General features: G+C 43.6%; 1 protein-coding gene across 4 annotated transcripts in view; it reads left to right on the top strand.

Moving 5' to 3' along the window:
* Nucleotides 1–19,307, top strand: part of akap12b (A kinase (PRKA) anchor protein 12b) — a 96,525-nt gene that overhangs the window by 54,667 nt on the left and 22,551 nt on the right. For 3 of the 4 annotated variants that reach the window (XM_068044462.1, XM_068044461.1, XM_068044466.1), the window contains exon 2: nucleotides 4,013–4,130. In XM_068044462.1, the coding sequence (XP_067900563.1) occupies nucleotides 4,013–4,130 (118 nt within the window). Of the gene's footprint in view, nucleotides 1–4,012; nucleotides 4,131–10,331; nucleotides 10,682–19,307 lie in introns of those variants that run through there. The other variant, XM_068044463.1, reaches the window with a different exon arrangement.

Below are 19,307 nucleotides of genomic sequence, written 5' to 3'. Positions count from 1 at the left end.
CATGAGGGACCTTGTCAAAGGCTTAACTGAAGTCCATATAGATAACATCCACTGCCCTTCCTTCATCAATCATCATCGTCACTTCCTCAAAAAACTCAATCAAGTTAGTGAGACATGACCTCCCCTTCACAAAACCATGCTGTCTCTCGCTAATTTCGTTTGTTTCCAAATGGGAGTAAATCCTGTCCCGAAGAATCCTCTCGAATAATTTCCCTACCACTGACGTAAGGCTCACCGGCCTATAATTTACTGGATTATCCTTGCTACCCTTCTTAAACAAAGGAACAACATTGGCTATTCTCCAGTCCTCTGGGACCTCAACTGTAGCCAATGAGGATACAAAGATTTCTGTCAAGGCCCCAGCAATTTCTTCCCTTGCCTCCCTCAGTATTCTGGGGTAGATCCCATCAGGCCCTGGGGACTTATCTACCTTAATGCTTTGCAAGACGCCCAACACCTTTTTGATAACGACATGACCGAGACTATCTACACTCCCTTCCCTAGGCTTATCATCCACCAAGTCCTTCTCTTCGGTGAATACTGATGCAAAGTACTCATATAGTACCTCGCCCATTTCCTCTGGCTCCACACGGATTCCCTCCTCTGTCCTTGAGTGGGCCAACCCTTTCCCTAGTTACCCTCTTGCTCTTTATATAACGTATAAAAAGCCTTGAGATTTTCCTTGATCCTGTTTGCCAATGACTTTTCATGACCCCTTTTAGCCCACCTGACTCCTTGTTTAAGTTCCTTTCTACTGTCTTTATATTCTTCAAGGGATTCGGCTGTTCCTAGCCTTCCAGCCCTTATGAATGCTTCCTTTTTCTTTTGACTAGGCTCACAATATCCCGCATTATCCAAGGTTCCCGAAACTTGCCAAACCTATCCTCCTTCCTCACAGGAACATGCTGTTACTGGATTCTAATTAACTGATGTTTGAAAGACTCCCGCATGTCAGATGTTGATTTACCCTCAAACCGCCATCCCCAATCTAAATTCTTCAGTTCCTGCCTAATATTGTTATAATTAGCCTTCCCCCAATTTAGCACCTTCACCCGAGGACTACTCTTATCCTTATCCACAAGTACCTTTTAAAACTTATGGAATTATGGTCACTGTTCCTGAAATGCTCCCCCACTGAAACTTCTACCACCTGACCGGGCTCATTCCCCAATACCAGGTCCAGTACGACCCCATCCCTAGTTGGACTATCTACGTATTGTTTCAAGAAGCCCTCCTGGATGCTCCTTACAAATTCTGCCCCATCCAAGCCCCTAGCACTAAGTGAGTCCCAGTCAATATAGGGGAAGTTAAAATCACCCACCACTACAACCCTGTTACCTTTACATCTTTCCAAAATCTGTCTACATATCTGCTCCTCTACCTCCCGCTGGCTGTTGGGAGGCCTGTAGTAAGCCCCCAACATCGTGGCTGCACCCTTCCTATTCCTGAGCGCCACCCATATTGCCTCGCTGCATGACCCCTCCGAGGTGTCCTCCCGCAGTACAGCTGTGATATTCTCCTTAACCAATAGTGCAACTCCCCCACCCCTTTTACATCCCCCTCAATCCTGCCTGAAGCTTCTAAATCCTGGAACATTTAGCTGCCAATCCTGTCCTTCCCTCAACCAAGTCTCTGTAATAGCAACAGCATCATAGTTCCAAGTACTAATCCAAGCTCTAAGTTCATCTGCCTTACCTGTTATACTTCTCGCATTGAAACAAATGCACTTCAGACCACATGTCCTGCTGTGCTCCGCAACCTCTCCCTGCCTGCTCTTCCTCTTAGTCTTACTGGCCTTATTTACTAGTTTCCCCCTCATTTATTTCACCTGCTGTCCTACTGCTCTGGTTCCCACCCCCCCCTGCCACACTAGTTTAAACCCTCCCGAGTGACGCTAGCACACCTCGCAGCCAGGATATTTGTGCCCCTCCAGTTTCAATGCAACCCATCCTTCTTGTACAGGTCCCACCTGTCCCTGAAGGGATGCCAATGATCCAGATATCTGAAACTCTCCCTTCTACACCAGCTGTTCAGCCATGTGTTTAGCTGCACTGTCTTCCTATTTCTAGCCTCACTGGCACGTGGCACAGGGAGTAATCCCGAGATTACAACCCTAGAGGTCCTGTCTTTTAACTTTCTATCTAACTCCCTGAACTCTTCCTGCCTATGTCGTTGGTACTGATGTGTACCACAACCTCTGGCTGTTTACCCTCCCCCTTCAGAATGCCCCCTGTCTGTTCAGAGACATCCTTGACCCTGGCACCAGGGAGGCAACATACCATCTTGGAGTCTCTTTCACGTCCACAGAAGCGCCTATCTGTGCCCCTGACTATAGAGTCACCTATAACTATTGCTCTTCTGCGCTTTGTCCCTCCCTGCTGAACAAAAATCTAGAATCTTTCAACACTGGGGAGACAATTTCAGCCCATTGTGCTGGAGCTGTCTCTTTAAAAGAACTATCCAATTAATTCCACTCCCCACTGTCTGGAAACACAACAGCAACATGCTGTTCAGCCCCTCAAACCTGTTCCACCATTCATTTTAGATCATGGCCAATCTGCACCTCAACTCCTTTTAGCTACCTTTCAACTCTGGATTTCTAGATACCCTAACCCAACTAAAATTCCACAACCTTTTGGTGAAGAGAGGTTCAGGTTTCCACACACCTTTTGTGTGAAAAGGTATTTCCTGATTTTCCCTTCTAATTTTGAGATGTTCCCTCATTCCTGATTTTCACATCAGAGGAAATAGATTTTCTATCTCCTATCAAATAAATCCTTTTTAACATCTTAAACACTTGGATCAGATCAACCTCCTGTAATCTTCTATACGCAAGGCAATAAAAGCCAAGTTTATTCCATCTGTCCTCCTAATTTAACACTGCCCCATGATCACTTTCTTCCCTGAAACATTTTTATTTTTAAGCATCTATCCCATTCCTTTTTTTGAAAGTTACCATTAAATCTGCTTCCATCATCCTTTCAGGCAGTGCAATCCAGATCATCACGTGCTGCAAAAAAAAAAAATCTCTATCTCCCCTCTGGTTCTTTAATTATCTTGAAATCTGTGTCCTCTGGTTACTGACCCTCCTGCCAGTGAAAAACCATTTCTCATTTTTACTTTATCAAAACCCCCACTGTTGAGATACTGTGCTCCCTAGATTCAGACTTAAATGCACGTGGGTATAAAAGGGCCAGAGAGTCTTGGAAATGTAGAATCTGAACTTAACTGTGTTAATGACCTTTGATTTGTTCTGTGCATTTCTTTATGAATATGAACACAGTGACAGCAGGAAGAGACCATCTATTTCATCTAGCCTGTGCCCCACAATTCGTCATAGAGAGATACAGCACGAAACAGGCCCTTCGGCCCACCGAGTCCGTGCCGACCATCAACCACCCATTTATTCTAATCCTACATTAATCCCATTTTCCCTCTCTCATCCCCACCTTCCCTCAATTCTCCTACCACCTACCTACACTAGGGGCAATTTTTTTTACAATGGCCAATTTACCTATCAACCTGCAAGTCTTTGGCATGTGGGAGGAAACCAGAGCGCCCAGCGGAAACCCACGCGGTCACAAATTGACCTTGAAACTTGCAAACGCTGCACAGGCAGTACCCAGAACCGAACCTGGGTCGCTGGAGCTGTGAGGCTGCGGTCCGCCCATCACAATTGTGATACCTTGTACATATATGGATCCCCCTCCCCACCCCGACTTGAAACCATGTGATCTGGGAGAGGCAAAACACCAGATTCAAAAACCAGTCAATTTGTGGGGAGGAATGTGGGAACTTACACTCCGACCTGTTTTTGGGTGCTTGAAACTAGTCTGGGCGACCATTCTCCCCCTCATACTTGTACCATTTTGTATGAGGTGATCTCCACCCCAGCCAGAAACAGGCCCAAGTAGGAAGGATTGAAGGAATTAAAGGTGGGGATGGGGTGGAGAGAGAAAGTTTGTGTGCATTTAATGTGCTAAACTAAAATGAACTGCCCCTGTTTCAACAGTCTGTTCAGAAGAATGGCCAGATTTCAGGAATCCATGCAAAATCTGAGGACCAAGAGGCACTCGATGGAAAATCGGAGCAGCTAAATGGGCTCCAGGAGGAGGTCATTCCTGGAGAAGGTGAGCAAGTTGGGTTGTGTTTTGGGGGAGGTGGTGAAAGATCCCATAATGGAAAATTTAAAGGTAGCTCGGTGAGACCTTTCACCTCTGGGTACTGGAGTCAAATTCATCTCAAACTGGATGAAAGTCTCCCATGTCTCATGGCTGTGAGGGTTGTGTGTAAAACGAGTGGGGTGGTATAGATCCAGTTCTGTGTGAGCATGGGCTCCACAACATAAAACTGGCACTGACTGGCGATATCTATGACTGGGTTTAATGTTGGTGGGTGGTAAGGGGTGGGGAGTAGTGTGTGGAAAGGGGTGGAAATGCAATACTGGTGGAGGAGGCAACTATCGTTTTAGGTCAGTGGCATATTGATACAGTATAGAGGAAACTCTACTCTGTATCTAACGCATGCTGAATCTTCCCTGGAGCATTTGATGCTGACACTGGGTACTTGAAGTGGGAAGACACTTGCTGAAACTTGCATCTCATCCTTGAGCCCAAATAATTCATTTTTTAAAAAAAACTAGGATGTTTCGGTTTACAGAAAAACAAACTTCACCTTTGGGGGGGGAAACCTAGATCTCAGTATTTAGGAAACAATTCTTGGTCATTCTTCATTTTGAACAAAAAATTGCCAAATGTTTGGACTATTTTTGTATTTGTGTTTGCTGACTATACCCTAGCGTTAATTTGCCTGCTTTTCAGAAGAGTAGACTATTTTCTTTGTATGTATGTGTGTGTGTGTGTGTATTTTGGCTGGCAGCCTTACATTTCAGTCTGGTGGTCATTGAGTCTACCGGTTTGTGTTCACGCTTAGCAGACTGAATCATGGAATGTGACTTTCAGAACGGATTCAGATTCCATGTAATGAACTCTCTATAATCTTGAAAACTGGTTTTCTATTGCACTGAAACATGTGATGGTGACAATGGTCTCCAGTTATGTCGAGTCGTGCAGGAGACTGTAGTCACTAAGGAAACACATCTAGGTTTGCTGGAGGTTGGGTCAGCTGTTGTGTTGCCGAGTGCCGGTAGCTTTACTTAATGGTTGCAGCCAGTGAAACTTGCACCACAGCTTCAGTCGTTGTGAACCAGTGGGCCCAGTAAGTGTGATGGGGTGGGTTTTGGGTGATGTGTTTGGAAATGTGACTGTACCTTGAATAGAATTGAAGAAATCTATTTCAGGAGTGGACACGTGGCAAATAATTATGCTAAATATTAGGTTATGTGCTCATTAGTCCTTCTAGTGTCCACCTTGGTTCAGTTGATGGACTTGAATCCATGACCTATGACTCCGATGAGAAGGCTCACTCCAGAGACATGAGCACAAAATCTCGGTTGATCCTTCAGTGCAATAGGGGAGCGTTCCTGTCTTTCTGATGAGACATTAAACCAAGGTGCCGTCTGCCCCCTCAGGTGGTTGTAAAAGATACCCGTGGCACTATTTGAAGAGTAGGGGATTTCTTCCGGTGTCCTGGCCAATATTAATCCCTGAAGCGGTGGGGCTGGTTTTGCAATATTAATCCTCCAACCAACATCACACTAACAGATGACCTCCTCATTATCCCATTGTTGTTTGCGGCACCTTGCTGTGCAATTGGCGGTTGCATTTCCTATGTTGCAACAATGACTACGCTTCAAAAGTACTTCATTGACTGTGAAGTGCTTTGGGACGTCCTGAGGTTGTGAAAGGCATTCTATAAATGCAAGGTCTTTTTCCCCCCTGCATTGTTTTTGATTGACTAAAGGTGTACAGAAACTTGTGTCATGCTGGATTAGTATTTCATGTTTGTTTATTTAAGTAACTGAGTTGGGGCCTGTGGCAGAGGTATCGTGTACACCCACATCAGTAAATGGATAGCCGCTCGGGACTGCTTTCCTCCACTCCTGTAGGAGCAGTGGTCTGAAGAACACCCAATAATGGAAGAAATAAATTAGTAAAAAACATAGAATGGCAGATTTTAACTACCCTAAAATAAGCTGGCGACAAGAAGTAGGGACAGGAGATAGCATTTTTACAATTCCTTCAGGATGACTTTCATGCCCAATATACGAGAAACCCAACAAGAAAGCAATCACTGGATCTAGTAATGGGAAATGAACCAGAGCAGCTCGGAGAAGTAAACAAAGGGGAACATCTAGGCAATAACGATCATAACATAAGGTTTAAAATAGAGAACGATATAAGTAAGACAAAGATCAAGGTAATAAATTGGAAAAAGCTAGTCTTGTGGGGATGAGAATGGAACTGGGAAGGTTAATTGGATTTTGACAAAGATGTAGAACAGTCGGTGGGTGGGGGGGGTGGTAACTAATAGAGGAATATTCTGTTAAATAACAAAAAGCAACTAACCAATAGTGAAACCCCATGGATGAAAGAAAGACGTCATGGATAAAATTGAAACGGAAGAAAAAGGCATATATTCAGAATAAAGAGGATAGGAAAGTTCAAAAAACAATTAAGAAAGCAAAGAGGACCCTATGAAATTAAATCAGAGGAATATTTACTTTTTCAAAAGTATTCTACAGGCAATAAATAACAAAAGCAAAACCAGGATAGGAATAGGGCCATTAAAAGATGCACAAGATAAACTCTCGGGTACTAGGTACTGACTGCGAAATGCAGTAATATTGTAATTACTTAGCTTCAGTTTTTATCAGGGAGACTAACGGGGTGGACATGACATTAGAAGATACAACTACATTTAAGATGGAGGGGGAAGAGATAATAAACTAATCAAACTTAGAGGCTAAAGCCCCTGGTCTGGATGGATTGCAACAGTGCACAATAAAAGTTGGGGAAGAGGTGGCAGAAACACTATTAATATATTTAAAAATTAACTAGGAAAGGGAATAACGCTGGAGGACTAACACAGCTAATGTGATTCCTGTGTTTAAAAAGGGAGATAGAACAAGGTCAGGGAACTATAGACAGATGAAAATCAGTGTTTTAAAAAAGAAAGATACTGGCATATTTACTCCATATGTGGAGTCGGGACAAGTGGCAGAATGGATAGCAAGCTGGCTATAAAACAAGAGTAGGGGTTCAGGATGTATACTTTGGCAAAAGGTTGGAAGTGAGCCACAATGATCGGTGTTGGGATCACTTCATTTACAGAAACCATCTGGGCTCTGAAATCAGAAGTACAAATTTCAAAATGTGTCGACAACATAAGGTGTGTTAATTGTATAGTTACATCGTATAGTTAATACTGAGGAAGATGGTGACAAGAACGAGATGACATTAATAAACTTGCAGAAAGTGTGTAATTGGCAAATTAATTCTAATGTAGATAAGTGTGAGGTAGTGCATTTTGAAAAATAAGCCTCTAAATGGGGTTGAGGAGCAAAGTGATTCAAAGATACAGATACACAAATTAGTGACACAGGTTAATGAGGCCATTAAAAAAAAAAAGCACTGGGGTTCACTTATAAAGGAATTGAATCGACATCAGTTGTTAAACCCTGTATGGAACTTTGGTTCGACCACACATGGGAGTACTCTGCATAGTTCTGGGCTCATAATGTGGAGGCATTGAAAGCACAAAAATAATTTACAAGGATGATCCAGAACTGAGGGGCTACAAGTAACAGGAAAGATTGAATAAGCTGGAGCTTTTTTCTCTAGAAAAGAGCTTGAGAGGTGACCTAATGGCGGGCTTTAAGTTTTTAGTAAAGGGTTTGATGAGGTAAATGTAGAGATGTTTCTACTTGTGGGGAAGAGTAAAACTAGCAGTCATAAATCCAATTGGGAATTCAAGAGAAACATCTTTATTCAGGAAGTAGTTAAAAATATGGAACACTCTACCACAGGAGTAGTGGAGGTGAATAGCTTAGATACATTTAAGGGAAGGCTAGATAACACATGAGGGATAATAGAATAGGATACATTCAGGAAGAGTTCCAGCTTCCAAGAACTCAATGAAAAAAGTTTCCCATCTCCCCTCTAGATCTCTAGCCAATGATTTTAAAATCTATGACCTTTGGTTACTGACCCACTCGCTAGGGGGAATAATGTTTATCTACTCTATATCAAAACCTCTCATCATATTAGGTCATCTCTTAATCTTCTGTTCCGAGAACATTCCTAACTTTTCCAACTTCTCATAACTGAAGTCCACTATCCCTGCTAACATCTTGGTAAACCTCCTCTGTACCTTTTTTGAAGGCCTTTACATCTTGAGTGTGGTGGTCAGTTGTCCACAATGCTGGATAAAGGGTAGCAGATTTAAATCTGAGGTGAGGAGAAATTACTTCTCAAGGGTCGTGAGCCTGTGGAATTCACTCCCTGAGAGCGTGGTGGATGCTGGGACATTGAGTAAATTTAAGGAGGAGATAGACAGATTTTTAATTAGTAATGGGTTGAAGGGTTATGGAGAATGGGCAGGAAAGTGGGGTTGAGGCCGAGATGAGATCAGCCATGATCGTACTGAATGGTGGAGCAGACCCGAGGGGCTGAATTGCCTACTCCTGCTCCTAGTTCTTGTGTCTAACCAATGATTTATGAAGTTCTCGCACATCTCTTTTGCTTTTATATTCTATTCCTCTTTATTAAACCCAAGTAACTATATTTATTTTTAAAACCACCTTATCGACTTGCCCTGCTACCTTTTTAGGTATTTGTGTATATGGGCAGCAAGGTGCCTCTGCTCAGCTATGCTTTTCAAATGTTGCTTTGTCTAGGTGGCGTAGGGTGGGAGGGGAAATGTGTGGATCATGAACTGTAGCATGTACCCATTGGGCCGAATGGCCTGTTTCTGGGCTGTACATTCAATGTAACGGGGGGGGCGGGGGTAAACCAAAGCTGGGACTTCTCCACAAGACCACAATGTGGGAGGATGGGGTCGCCATACTGTGAATCAACCGACAGGTGAGCAGGGACAAATAACTGTGCTGGTGTCCTTTTTCTTTGCTTCAGTTAATACATTCCATGAGCCATGGTTCTTGGAAGATAAGCTGTTTGTGTGTCTTCTGTGCTTGATGTTGCCCCCCTTGGGTTGCTCTGCTTCTTTGGTGAGTCACAGATGATCTGAAGGCTGATTGTCAAGTCCCAGGACAGGGTGGGGGGTGGGATTTGTGGTGCTTTCAGCTGCTTGGAGGTTGACCTACTTTAGCAAGTCGAGGTGACAGCAGTAGGCTGACTTAAACATCAGGATTAGGCCAGTCAGGCCTTTGAGCCTGCTCTGCCATTCAGTTAGATCATGACTGATCTGTACTTTTTAAACCCATTTGCAACCTGGGTCCTGTAACCCTCAATACCCGTAACCTAACAAAAAGATTTCATTCTCAATTTTGAAATTTTCACTCGACTGCCTAGCTCAAATGGCTTTTTGGGGGAAGAGAGCTCCAGATTTCCAATATCTTTGTGTGGACAAGGTCTGACGAGGTCCCTGAATGGCTTGGCTCTAACTTTGAAGGTCCTGGAATCTTCCAGAGGAAATAATTTCTCTCTCTCCACCCATTAACTCCATTTACTTATTTTAAGCCACTATCATCCATTAACCTTCTAAAGTCAAGGAAATAAAAATACCTAGTATATGGAACCTGCCCTCATAATTTAACTCTGTTAGCCCTGGTTTCATTCTGGTGAATCTGAACAGCATGATCTCCGAGGCCAAAATAACCTTCCTGAGGTGTGATGCTGAGAATCCGAATGCACTCACTGGCCTCAGAGAACCTCCAACTAGTTCTACAGCTCCGCCTACCCTGAGGGCTTGGCACATTTATCCAGTGAGTCGCCGAGGCAATGTCTGCCAGTGAGGCGAAGGGTTGGGGCTGTGCAGGAAGATGGATGCTTCATGTGGCCTCTGTGCTCTCGGATGGGGAATAGGAAAGACTAAACCATGGTCTCTGTTCTTCAGAGTGGGTGGGGTTCATGTGCAAAATGGACACTCTGGTAAGGAACAGGGATGTGGGGTTAGTTTTGTGGATCTCTTGCTTCCAGGAGGAAGGAAAATTCACCAATAAAATGTGAGAAATATTGAGTCCATTTCTGACTGACTTGCACACTTCAGTTTTGTGTAATTGTCTCGAGAGCAAAATGCTAGGAATTTTCTTTTCTGGCAAGTGTCTTGAGGGAGAGGCTGAGTTTTTGCTCCATGCATGTAGACTTTGAACAGCTGGTGTCTTGTGATTGGGCTGATCATTCTGGAAAAAGCTCACTAAAGAGATCACATGATTAGCTGTCTTTCTCTCTTCTCTTTCTCTCCCCCCCCACACTTTTTGCATTTGCCAAAGATGCAGGAATGTGGTTCGAATCCCCCCTGAGATTTCTCTCTCTCGCTCTCATTAGAGCAGTCAGCCAGTCGACAGCTGGGAGGGGAGGGGAAGCACATCCATCGCCCTGCAGGAGACTGTCCAAATGTGCATTCAGTTTGCCTCACTTCGGCACCCAGACTGGGGATAGTGAGGGAGCACGAATCGATTGGTAAAAATTAACTGGGCTAAATAACGTTAACCTGAGTGCTTAGCAGTCAGCTGTGCTCTTTCCGTAATATACAGCCTGCTCTCTTTCACACTTGGAACAATAAAGCACTGGAGAAATGCCAGGTACAATAGCAGCCACAGGTATGGTCGTTTGTGTGTTTTTTTTTAGAAAAACGAATTAACTTTTTAACATTTGTCTCTTTATTAGGCTGTCTTCTCTCTGGCATTGTTCTGGGAAGGTTCAATGGGAAGGGTGTGGCTAGGTCAGTTTGCTTGGGTTTTTTTTTAAGACGTGCTGCTCCTTTGTGATCAGTAATTTGTTCATTACAGAGTGTGAATAAAATAGAAACTGGAGGTGAAATAATGCTGCATTCTATTACACAGGACGATTGAATTTAGAGATTAAACTGCAAATGCTGGGATATTGGGAACACAAGCTGGGGGGAAAGCACTGGTCAGTCTGGGAGATGCTTAGTGTTTGTCATTAAGGATTATGTTTAAATTTGTTGACTTTTTCTTACACCTGTCAAATCATCATCCCCTCCCAGAATATCCTAGAATCTCGCAAGAATGACTTCATCTCCTGTATGCTTGCTGCGTGCAATAGCCAAGAGGAAAATCATGGGCATTTTAAAAAGTATTTTTTTTTAAATTTTCTTTGATCACTTTTGTTCTGAGTTGTAAAAATATTGGAGGTGGGGGAGAGGTTGTTTAACTGCAATCGTTAAATCGAGCAGAGGCGGGGAGCTGCAATCATGGGCGTGTTGGCCACGCAGCGAAGGGAGGTGTCCCTCTTCCCCCCCCTCCCCCTCCTTTTTTTTTCTCCAAGAATTTAAAATTAAACATTGTACCATTTTACTTTGTGGCGAGATGCCGCGATGTATCTCATCACAAACCTCTAACAATGCTCGTTAAAACCATTCCCAGTGCAGAGCTCAGCATCCAGCGGTGAGGAGATACTGACTCTGTGACTGCTTTTCAAGTTGGAAAACACCTTGGGTCTGACCATTGCGGCCTCTTAAACCGGTCAAGCAATGGGGTTCGGGGAGCTGCTCTAACCCTGTCTCCGAGCCCTACAGGAGAGTTGGTATAAAGTGCTTGGGGCGGAGGGAATGCCCCAAACCTGCAAGTGTCTGTCATTGCATCAGAATGCAGCCTTGGCTGGAGTGTGGAATCTGCAGCTGTCACACTGGGACTGAGACTGCAGGAAAATCTCTGAGCAGCGATTAACTGCAGCTGCCTTGACTTTGTTTAATATATAATCGGTACCTCAGCTGCAAAATATCCTGGGCTACATAATGAAATTTGGGCTGCTTTGTGTTTTTAAACTAAATCCTGCAGTGCTAGATGCTGAATTTTGTTTTATTATTCTGTGTCTTGGAATTGAATTGCAACTCTGCTCACACCTTGAGCGGAAGATTGCAGTTTCATCCAACTCTTTGATACAATATATCCAACCGTTGACTTTTAGGAGTAGTGACATGGTATCTGGGAACTATTCAACCCTTTGAGCCTGTTCCAGCAAGGTTGTGTATAATACAGGAGGACACTTGAAGGACTTGGGAAGCAGAGGTCATGTGAACATTGAAGGACAAGTTAGACCAGTGATTGAATGAAAGAAAAGGGGATTAAAGGAACAGAGTAGGTACATGGAGTTGGGGTACTGCCCTTGTGGAGAATAAGCACCCACACTGACTAGCTGAGCTAAATAACCTTCTGTGATTTTTCCATATCATTCTACTCTAAGTGGTTGTCTGTTTTGGCACCTGGTGCTGTAGAATTCACTGTTCATCTTGGACACGTTGAAGATCAGGTGCAAATTCCACACACTCCACTAATGGCAAACATTTGCAGCTTTCAGGCATGTTCATCTCGGAGAAAGTGTATTAATGGAGGATGGATTGGAGTGTTTTGCAGGCAAATTTGAGCTGAATTTGCACGCGACGCGTTACTGAGCAAATCAGTGATCAGATGACTTGTGTGTGATGTTAGTTGAGGGATAAATATTGGCCAGAAGCCTGGAGAAAGATCCTTTACCACTCTTTTTGAATAGTGCTATGGGGTCTTTTGTATCCATCTGAGGGGAGATGGGGAATCGATTTAATGTCTCATCTGAAAGACGGCACCTCCAACCAGTGCAGTGCTCCCACAGTACAACACTGATGTAACAACCTGAACCATGTGCTTAAGTCTTTGGAGAGGGGCTTGAACCCACAAACTTTTTGACGCATGTGAGAATGATGACACTGATCAGGACGTCTCTTCTGTTTTAGGAAAGTGGGAAGAACAGATTTATATGTCATTGATCACGTTGTTTGTGGGAGCTTTGTGTACAAATTGGTTGCTGTAAATCTCAACAGTGACTACGCTTCAAAAGTACTTAATTGGCTGTAAAGCACTGAAGCATGTCCTGAGGCTTGCAATATTAGTAAAAGTATTTACTACTTCAGCCAACATGCTGAAAAGAAATGTGCTTTGAAACCCGTCCTTAATTTTCTCCAATGTAAGATACAGTTCCTAGCACAAGTGAACTTCAACCAGACAGGACAAAACTAATGTCGAAGTAGAGATTTTTTTTTTAAATTTCCAAAATATACTTTATTCATAAAAATCTGTAAAAATTACATTCCCAAACAGTTTAAAACAGCATCGTCAAAAAATACAAACCGTGCAAGGGTGAGCAGTTTCCTTCAATACAATCATGAGTTGCCTCACAACCCTTCCATTTCATTGTTGTGCCAGATACATTTTTACATTTACAGCACACAAAATTTTCCCGATACAGTTCGAGAGGTTTCCCATGGATCCAGCCCCTCAGTTCAGCTTGGTGGGGGGACCTTACACTGTGGTCTTTCCCCCATTGAGCCTTTGCTGCGGCTGCCCCAAGCTTTAGTGCGTCCCTCAGCACGTAGTCCTGGACCTTGGAATGTGCCAGTCTGCAACATTCGGCGGTGGACAACTCTTTGCGCTGGAAGACCAGCAAGTTTTGGGCAGACCAAAGGGCGTCTTTCACCGAATTGATAGTCCTCCAGCAGCAGTTGATGTTTGTCTCTGTGAGCGTCCCTGGGAATAGCCCGTAGAGCACAGACTCCTGTGTTAGAGCTGCTTGGGATGAACCTCGACAAAAATCACTGCATCTCTTTCCACACCTGCTGTGCAAAGACACATTCCAGGAGGAGGTGGGCGACCGTCTCTTCCCCACCACAGCCACCGCGGGGGCATTGCGCGGAGGGGGCGAGACTTCGGGCGTGCATGAAGGATCTGACTGGGAGGGCCCTTTTCACCACCAGCCAAGCTACATCTTGGTGCTTGTTTGAAAGTTCTGGTGATGAGGCATTCCGCCAAATGACTTTGGCGGTCTGCTCGGGGAACCATCCGACAGGATCACCCATCTCCTTTTCCCGTAGGGCCTTGAGGACGTTCCGTGCAGACCACTGCCTGATGGATCGGTGGTCGAAGGTGTTTTCCCGCAGAAACAATGTCTAAGTAGAGATGCTTGGAGAAATGTGCTCACATCCATGATCTCCTTGCATTGCCTGTCCTTGTTTACTTTGGTAGTCAAGGTCATTGGCAATTAATCCATTCCCATCTGTCACTTCCCTTTTTTCTGTCTTTCTCTCCTGTTGCACTCTAATAATCTGGATTGCCCATTGTCTGCTCTATGGAAGCTGAGGTAATGTCTAATATCTCAGCCAATCTCTCTCTCACACTCATAGATTTGACTGCATCATTCCTGTGGCCCTACTCTCTGCCCTGACCAGCTTCTTGCTCTCAGAAAACCTTTTCAAGACCCTTTTCTCCTTGAAATATGCTCAACATGAACCTTTGTCTCCAGTTTAAATGCTTCCCACTGCTGATCTATGGTTCTGTTTTCCAGATTTCCCCTCCATTTCATCTGCTTGACGTCAGATTGCTGAGTTGGTTTCAGTGCTGCTGTAAATCAGTGAGGCTGACTGAGCAACAATTTGGGATCCACTTTATGTTTAAGGCCAGTGATTTATGATCAAGTTAAATTCCGTTTCTGTTGCGTGGGGTTTTCGGGATTAAAATCTCCAAATTTTGTCCATAAATCCATGATGTTGGCTCAAATGTTTGAGTCATGCTTTAACCTCCTGATATTATATAATCATTGCTGAACTATGACCCAGTTAAGATGCCGCCACTTTGAGTGAACAACCACAGTATCTTGTACTTGTCCAATTGGCAAAAAAATTGCTTTGTACTGACTGGTACATTTGCCAAGCATTTGTTGAGAAAATTCCGTTGCTATTCCTCTTGTGAATGCTGTTGTGACAATTTATTCCCTCGCTACTTGAAACTGTTCATGACCTTTTTTAGTTTGATTGCTGTAGATCTCTTCGTTATAATGCTGGTCATTAGTTCTTGGGCACTGAGTGCAAAATGGTGGGACTTGCATTTCTATCAGTAACCATTTATACCCTTCAATGGGCATTGCTACAAGTTTGTGGGTTGTAAAAATCCATGCCAGTGATGTGTGACTCTTCAGTGGACATGGCAAACCTAACTAGGGAGGATGTTCCAACCTCTGGCAGTCTGGTTTCATTCATTGCACATTGTGCTGGTCCCATTCTTGAATTATTTGCTCAGCGAAGGGAGGATTTTCAAAAAAAAATTCTCTGCTTGTGAATGTTGATGGCAAGACTGGCTTTTATTGCCCATGTCGATTTGCACTAAGATGATAGTGGTGGGCTTTTCTATGTAATGTTTTGATGCAATAGAATGGCTTGATAGGCCACTTCAGCAAGAAGAGTCACCTGCGTTGGTAAGACTGGAGTCACATAGGCCAAACTGGGTAAGGATGACTGGTTTCCTTGCCAAAAGGATGTTCATGAGCCACTTGAAGTTTTTATGACACCATGACTGTTTGTTTCATGGTGACTTACTGATGCAAGTTTTTAACTTCCAGATTTTTTTTCTTGACTATGCTGATGTGTTTTGGTGCTCACTAATGAAGGACTTGAATATTTACTCTTGTTGCTAAGCTACCAGCTGTGGTATGCTGGTCTAGTTAGTTGAAGTTGTTAGCATTTGGGGTGAAGGAACAGTATGATTCTTCGCACATGCAGGCCGCTGTCTCCTACTGAATGACAAACTCCAGTCCAACTATGTACAAGTTTGCAGCTTATAGCTGTTATGATGCCGTTACTGTCAGAATTGCCTCCTTTGATCATCCTGTGAGCCATCTCGGTGCTTTCATCTCCGTCCGGACAGCTGGTGACCATCTGGATGCAGTCAGTGGATGTCTGACCACGTTTGGCACACCCTCTCCACCCTAGGCATTCCATGTACTTGACGCTGGTCTGTTGCAGCAGTGATTCTAGAGTTCTGCCTCCTGTGTTGCACAGGGGACTTTATTTCGCTCATTTATTTGCACGTTTATCAGAGTGGCACCAGGGACGTGGAACTTAGACTTCAGTTATGTGGCGAGACTAGAGAAGTTGGGGTTCTTTTTGAGCAAAGATGGCAAAGAATTTATAGAAGTGTTCAAAATCATGAGGGGTTTTGATCAAGTAGATGGGGAGAAACCCTCCACTGGCAGGAGGGTCAGGAATCAGCGAACACTGATTTAAGATAATTAGCAAAAAAAATTACAGGGTGAAAATTCGAGTTGTATTAAGTAGTGTTATGATCTAGAATGTGCTGCCTGAAAGGTGAAAGATTCAATAGTAGCTTTCAGAAAGGAATTGGTACTTGAAAATAAAAATTTGGAGGCTATGGGGAAAGAGCAGGGGAGTGAGATCAATTGGATAACTTTCAGAGACGCAGCACAAAAATGATGGGCCAAATGGAAACCTCCATGCTCTATCATTGTATGCTGATCACCTACAGTGAAGAATTTTGATCAGTCCGAAAACAACCTTTTTAAAATTTATTTGATCCTGTGTCGTCCCCATATTCTTTTCCTGCAGTTTTTGAAACAAAAAAGTATTTTGTATTCCTCTGTAAGATCACCATTGGTGCTTCCTTTCCAAGCTGGAAAGCCCATGTCTCTCCAATCTTACAATTCAGACCCCTGACCATTAGGGGATCAGCCTTGTGGCTCTTTGCACTGCCTCTAATGGTTGAATGTCTCTTGTTACTTGACTACTAGAACTGGATGCAGTGCTCAGATGTAGTTTGATCAGAGCAATATAAAGTTTGCTCACTACCTCTTCTGACTTGTACTACTTTTGATCCTTGTAGTTCAACATCCTATGACTTTTGTCCATTGCTGTTCTGCATTGATTGAACGTGCTCATCATTGAGTTTACTCTGGCACCAAGATGTCTTTTATGCAGTTTACTCTCTGCTCTTCCAGTCACTAGTTGTTGCACCCCTCTGCTGCCCTTGACTGATTATCAGCTGAGGACTGTTGTTCAGTGCTTGAAGCCACAGAAGCAAAGTCCCACCCTCCGATACCCAAAGCTGATGTACTCATCACAGTGATCTGATTCCTCAGTTATTTCACAGATCTTTCTTTGGTGTTGAGCAGATACATTAGTGTCCCAGAGGGGATCTTCTCTCATTTACCTGCACTTATTTGATCCTTATCTGTAAAGGGTTAATTGGCAAAGTGTTGGATGCTTCCGAGAGTCTGTTTTCATATCTCTGGAGGCAAGAATGGTAAAATCATCTTTAACTGTAGGTACAAAGAGGCCTCTAAAACCTTGTTAAAGGCACTGGCTTTTTACTATAACCCACTTTCTGTTCTGTGGTCAGTTGAACTTGGTGTTTTGATTTACATTATCCAGCTGTTTAATAACCTGTATTGTCTTTTCACTTTCCCTTTCCCTAAGATGCATATTTTACAACAATAAGGTGCAACTCAATGAGCCTCCTCTCCAAACTTGCCTTTAATTGGCCTGGTAAATCTTTTCTGACCTTGCTTCCACCCACACCATCACCCAAAATTGTGCATGAACAAAATTGTCCATTAGTCATGCTGTTTTCAGGGTATGATACCAAAGATCTGAAATGCTAGTTAATAATGGGGGGGGCCTCCTGCTGGTTTTATTGATCGGGGAACATTTTCCTCGCTCTGTAATATTGTCAGTCCCATGTGCTTTGCCTAAGCTGACCTTGATTAACCAACAGCCCAAATTCTCTAATTGTTCAATGTCGCCATCTACTGCCTCACTGTGTCTGCTTCTTGACGGATAGTGATCTACCCAAATTAAAACTAACGGCATCTCAGGAAAAAGGGAATGATGGAAGAACACTGAACTCTATAGTGGAGTACGTATGGCCTGTGTTTGTTAACTCTTTTTAGCAAAAGTTGCAGAGTGGGGCAGTTAAGGAATTGGCTGATGTCTTGTAAATCGAAACATAGCTTTTTAAAAAAAAAAAATGTAGTTTTACCTTGTGCTTCTCTGTTCACCTTCTCTCTTCACCCCCTGCCTCTGTCTGTCTCTCCCTCCCTCCCTCTCTCTCTCTCTCTCTTTCTCTTTCTCCCCCCCCCCCCCCCCGTCCCTCCTCTTCCCCTTCCCTCATCCTCATCCCCCCCCCCCACCACTAGCCTCCTTCAGGCCCACCACACTCTGAATGCTGCCCTCCATCCAATTATGGCATTTTCTGTCCCCAGTTTTATCCCATCCACCATTGGCGGCAAAGCCTTCAGAAGCCAAGGTCCTGAACTCTGGACTTCTCTGACTCTCTCTACCGTTCTTCTCTTGGTCACCTGTGCTAATCTAGCTCAATGCCTTGTGACATTTTACTACATTATTTGCACTAACCCAAGTACACAATCACAGAACAAAAAGTGATTTACAGTAAAGGCTTAGTGCCTTCACTGGCTAAATTTCAAGTTTCTTCCCTCCCTGCCTGCCAAGAAAGATGTGAACCGATTTAAGTAGCTAACACAATTAACCCTTTACAAATGAGCTAAATGAAAGGGTGGGATAGATGGGAGCAAACTGGCTTCAATTAAGTTTATAAACGAGGGATCATAAATATAAGATTAAAAGTTCAGAGATTTAGAACTGAGGGCAGAAGAAATATCCTGGCGTTGAGGCTGGGGAATTTGCTTCTAGGTTTAGAGTTTGAAGAAGAAATTACTTCAACGTTCAGGATTAATAGGTGGATGAAGAGCTGTGGGAATAGGGAGGTTAAATGTGATTATTCCGTTAACACTGACTAGTAAGGTCACATGGCTTCTTTTTGTGTTGCAACTTATTTCTAGGTATAAGTGGGTTGTTCTGAGATGCTTGCCCTCCTGTTTGCGGATGAGACAAAACTAGGTGGGAATGTGTGTTGTGAGGAAGATGCAAAGTGGCTTCGATGGGATTTGGATAGACTTAGTGTGTGGGCAAGAACGTGGCAGATGGAATATAATGTGGAAAAATGTGAGGTTATCCACTTTGGTAGGAGGAATAGATGTGCAGAATATTTCTTAAATGGTAAGAGATTAGAAAGTGTAGATGTACAAAGAGACCTGGGTGTCCTCGCCAGTAAGTCACTGAAAGCTAACATGCAGGTGCAGCAAGCAATTAGGAAGGCTAATGGTATGTTCGCCTTTATTGCAAGAGGATTTGAGTACAGGAGTAATGAAGTCTTGCTTCAATTGTATAGAACCTTGGTTCGACTGCACCTGAAGTACTGTGTGCAGTTTTGGTCCCCTTACCTTAGGAAGGATATTATTGCCATCGAGAGAGTGCAACGAAGGTTCGCCAGACTTCTTTCTGGGATGGTGGGACTGTCCTAGGAAGAGAAATTGGGGAAACTGGGCCTGTTCTCTAGAGTTTCGAAGAATATGAGGGGATCTCATTGA

Source organism: Heterodontus francisci, chromosome 13 (assembly GCF_036365525.1).
Source record: "Heterodontus francisci isolate sHetFra1 chromosome 13, sHetFra1.hap1, whole genome shotgun sequence".
Taxonomy (NCBI): domain Eukaryota; kingdom Metazoa; phylum Chordata; class Chondrichthyes; order Heterodontiformes; family Heterodontidae; genus Heterodontus; species Heterodontus francisci.
The sequence above is the reverse complement of the archived record's forward strand: the minus strand, read 5'-3'. Positions and strand labels throughout refer to the sequence as shown.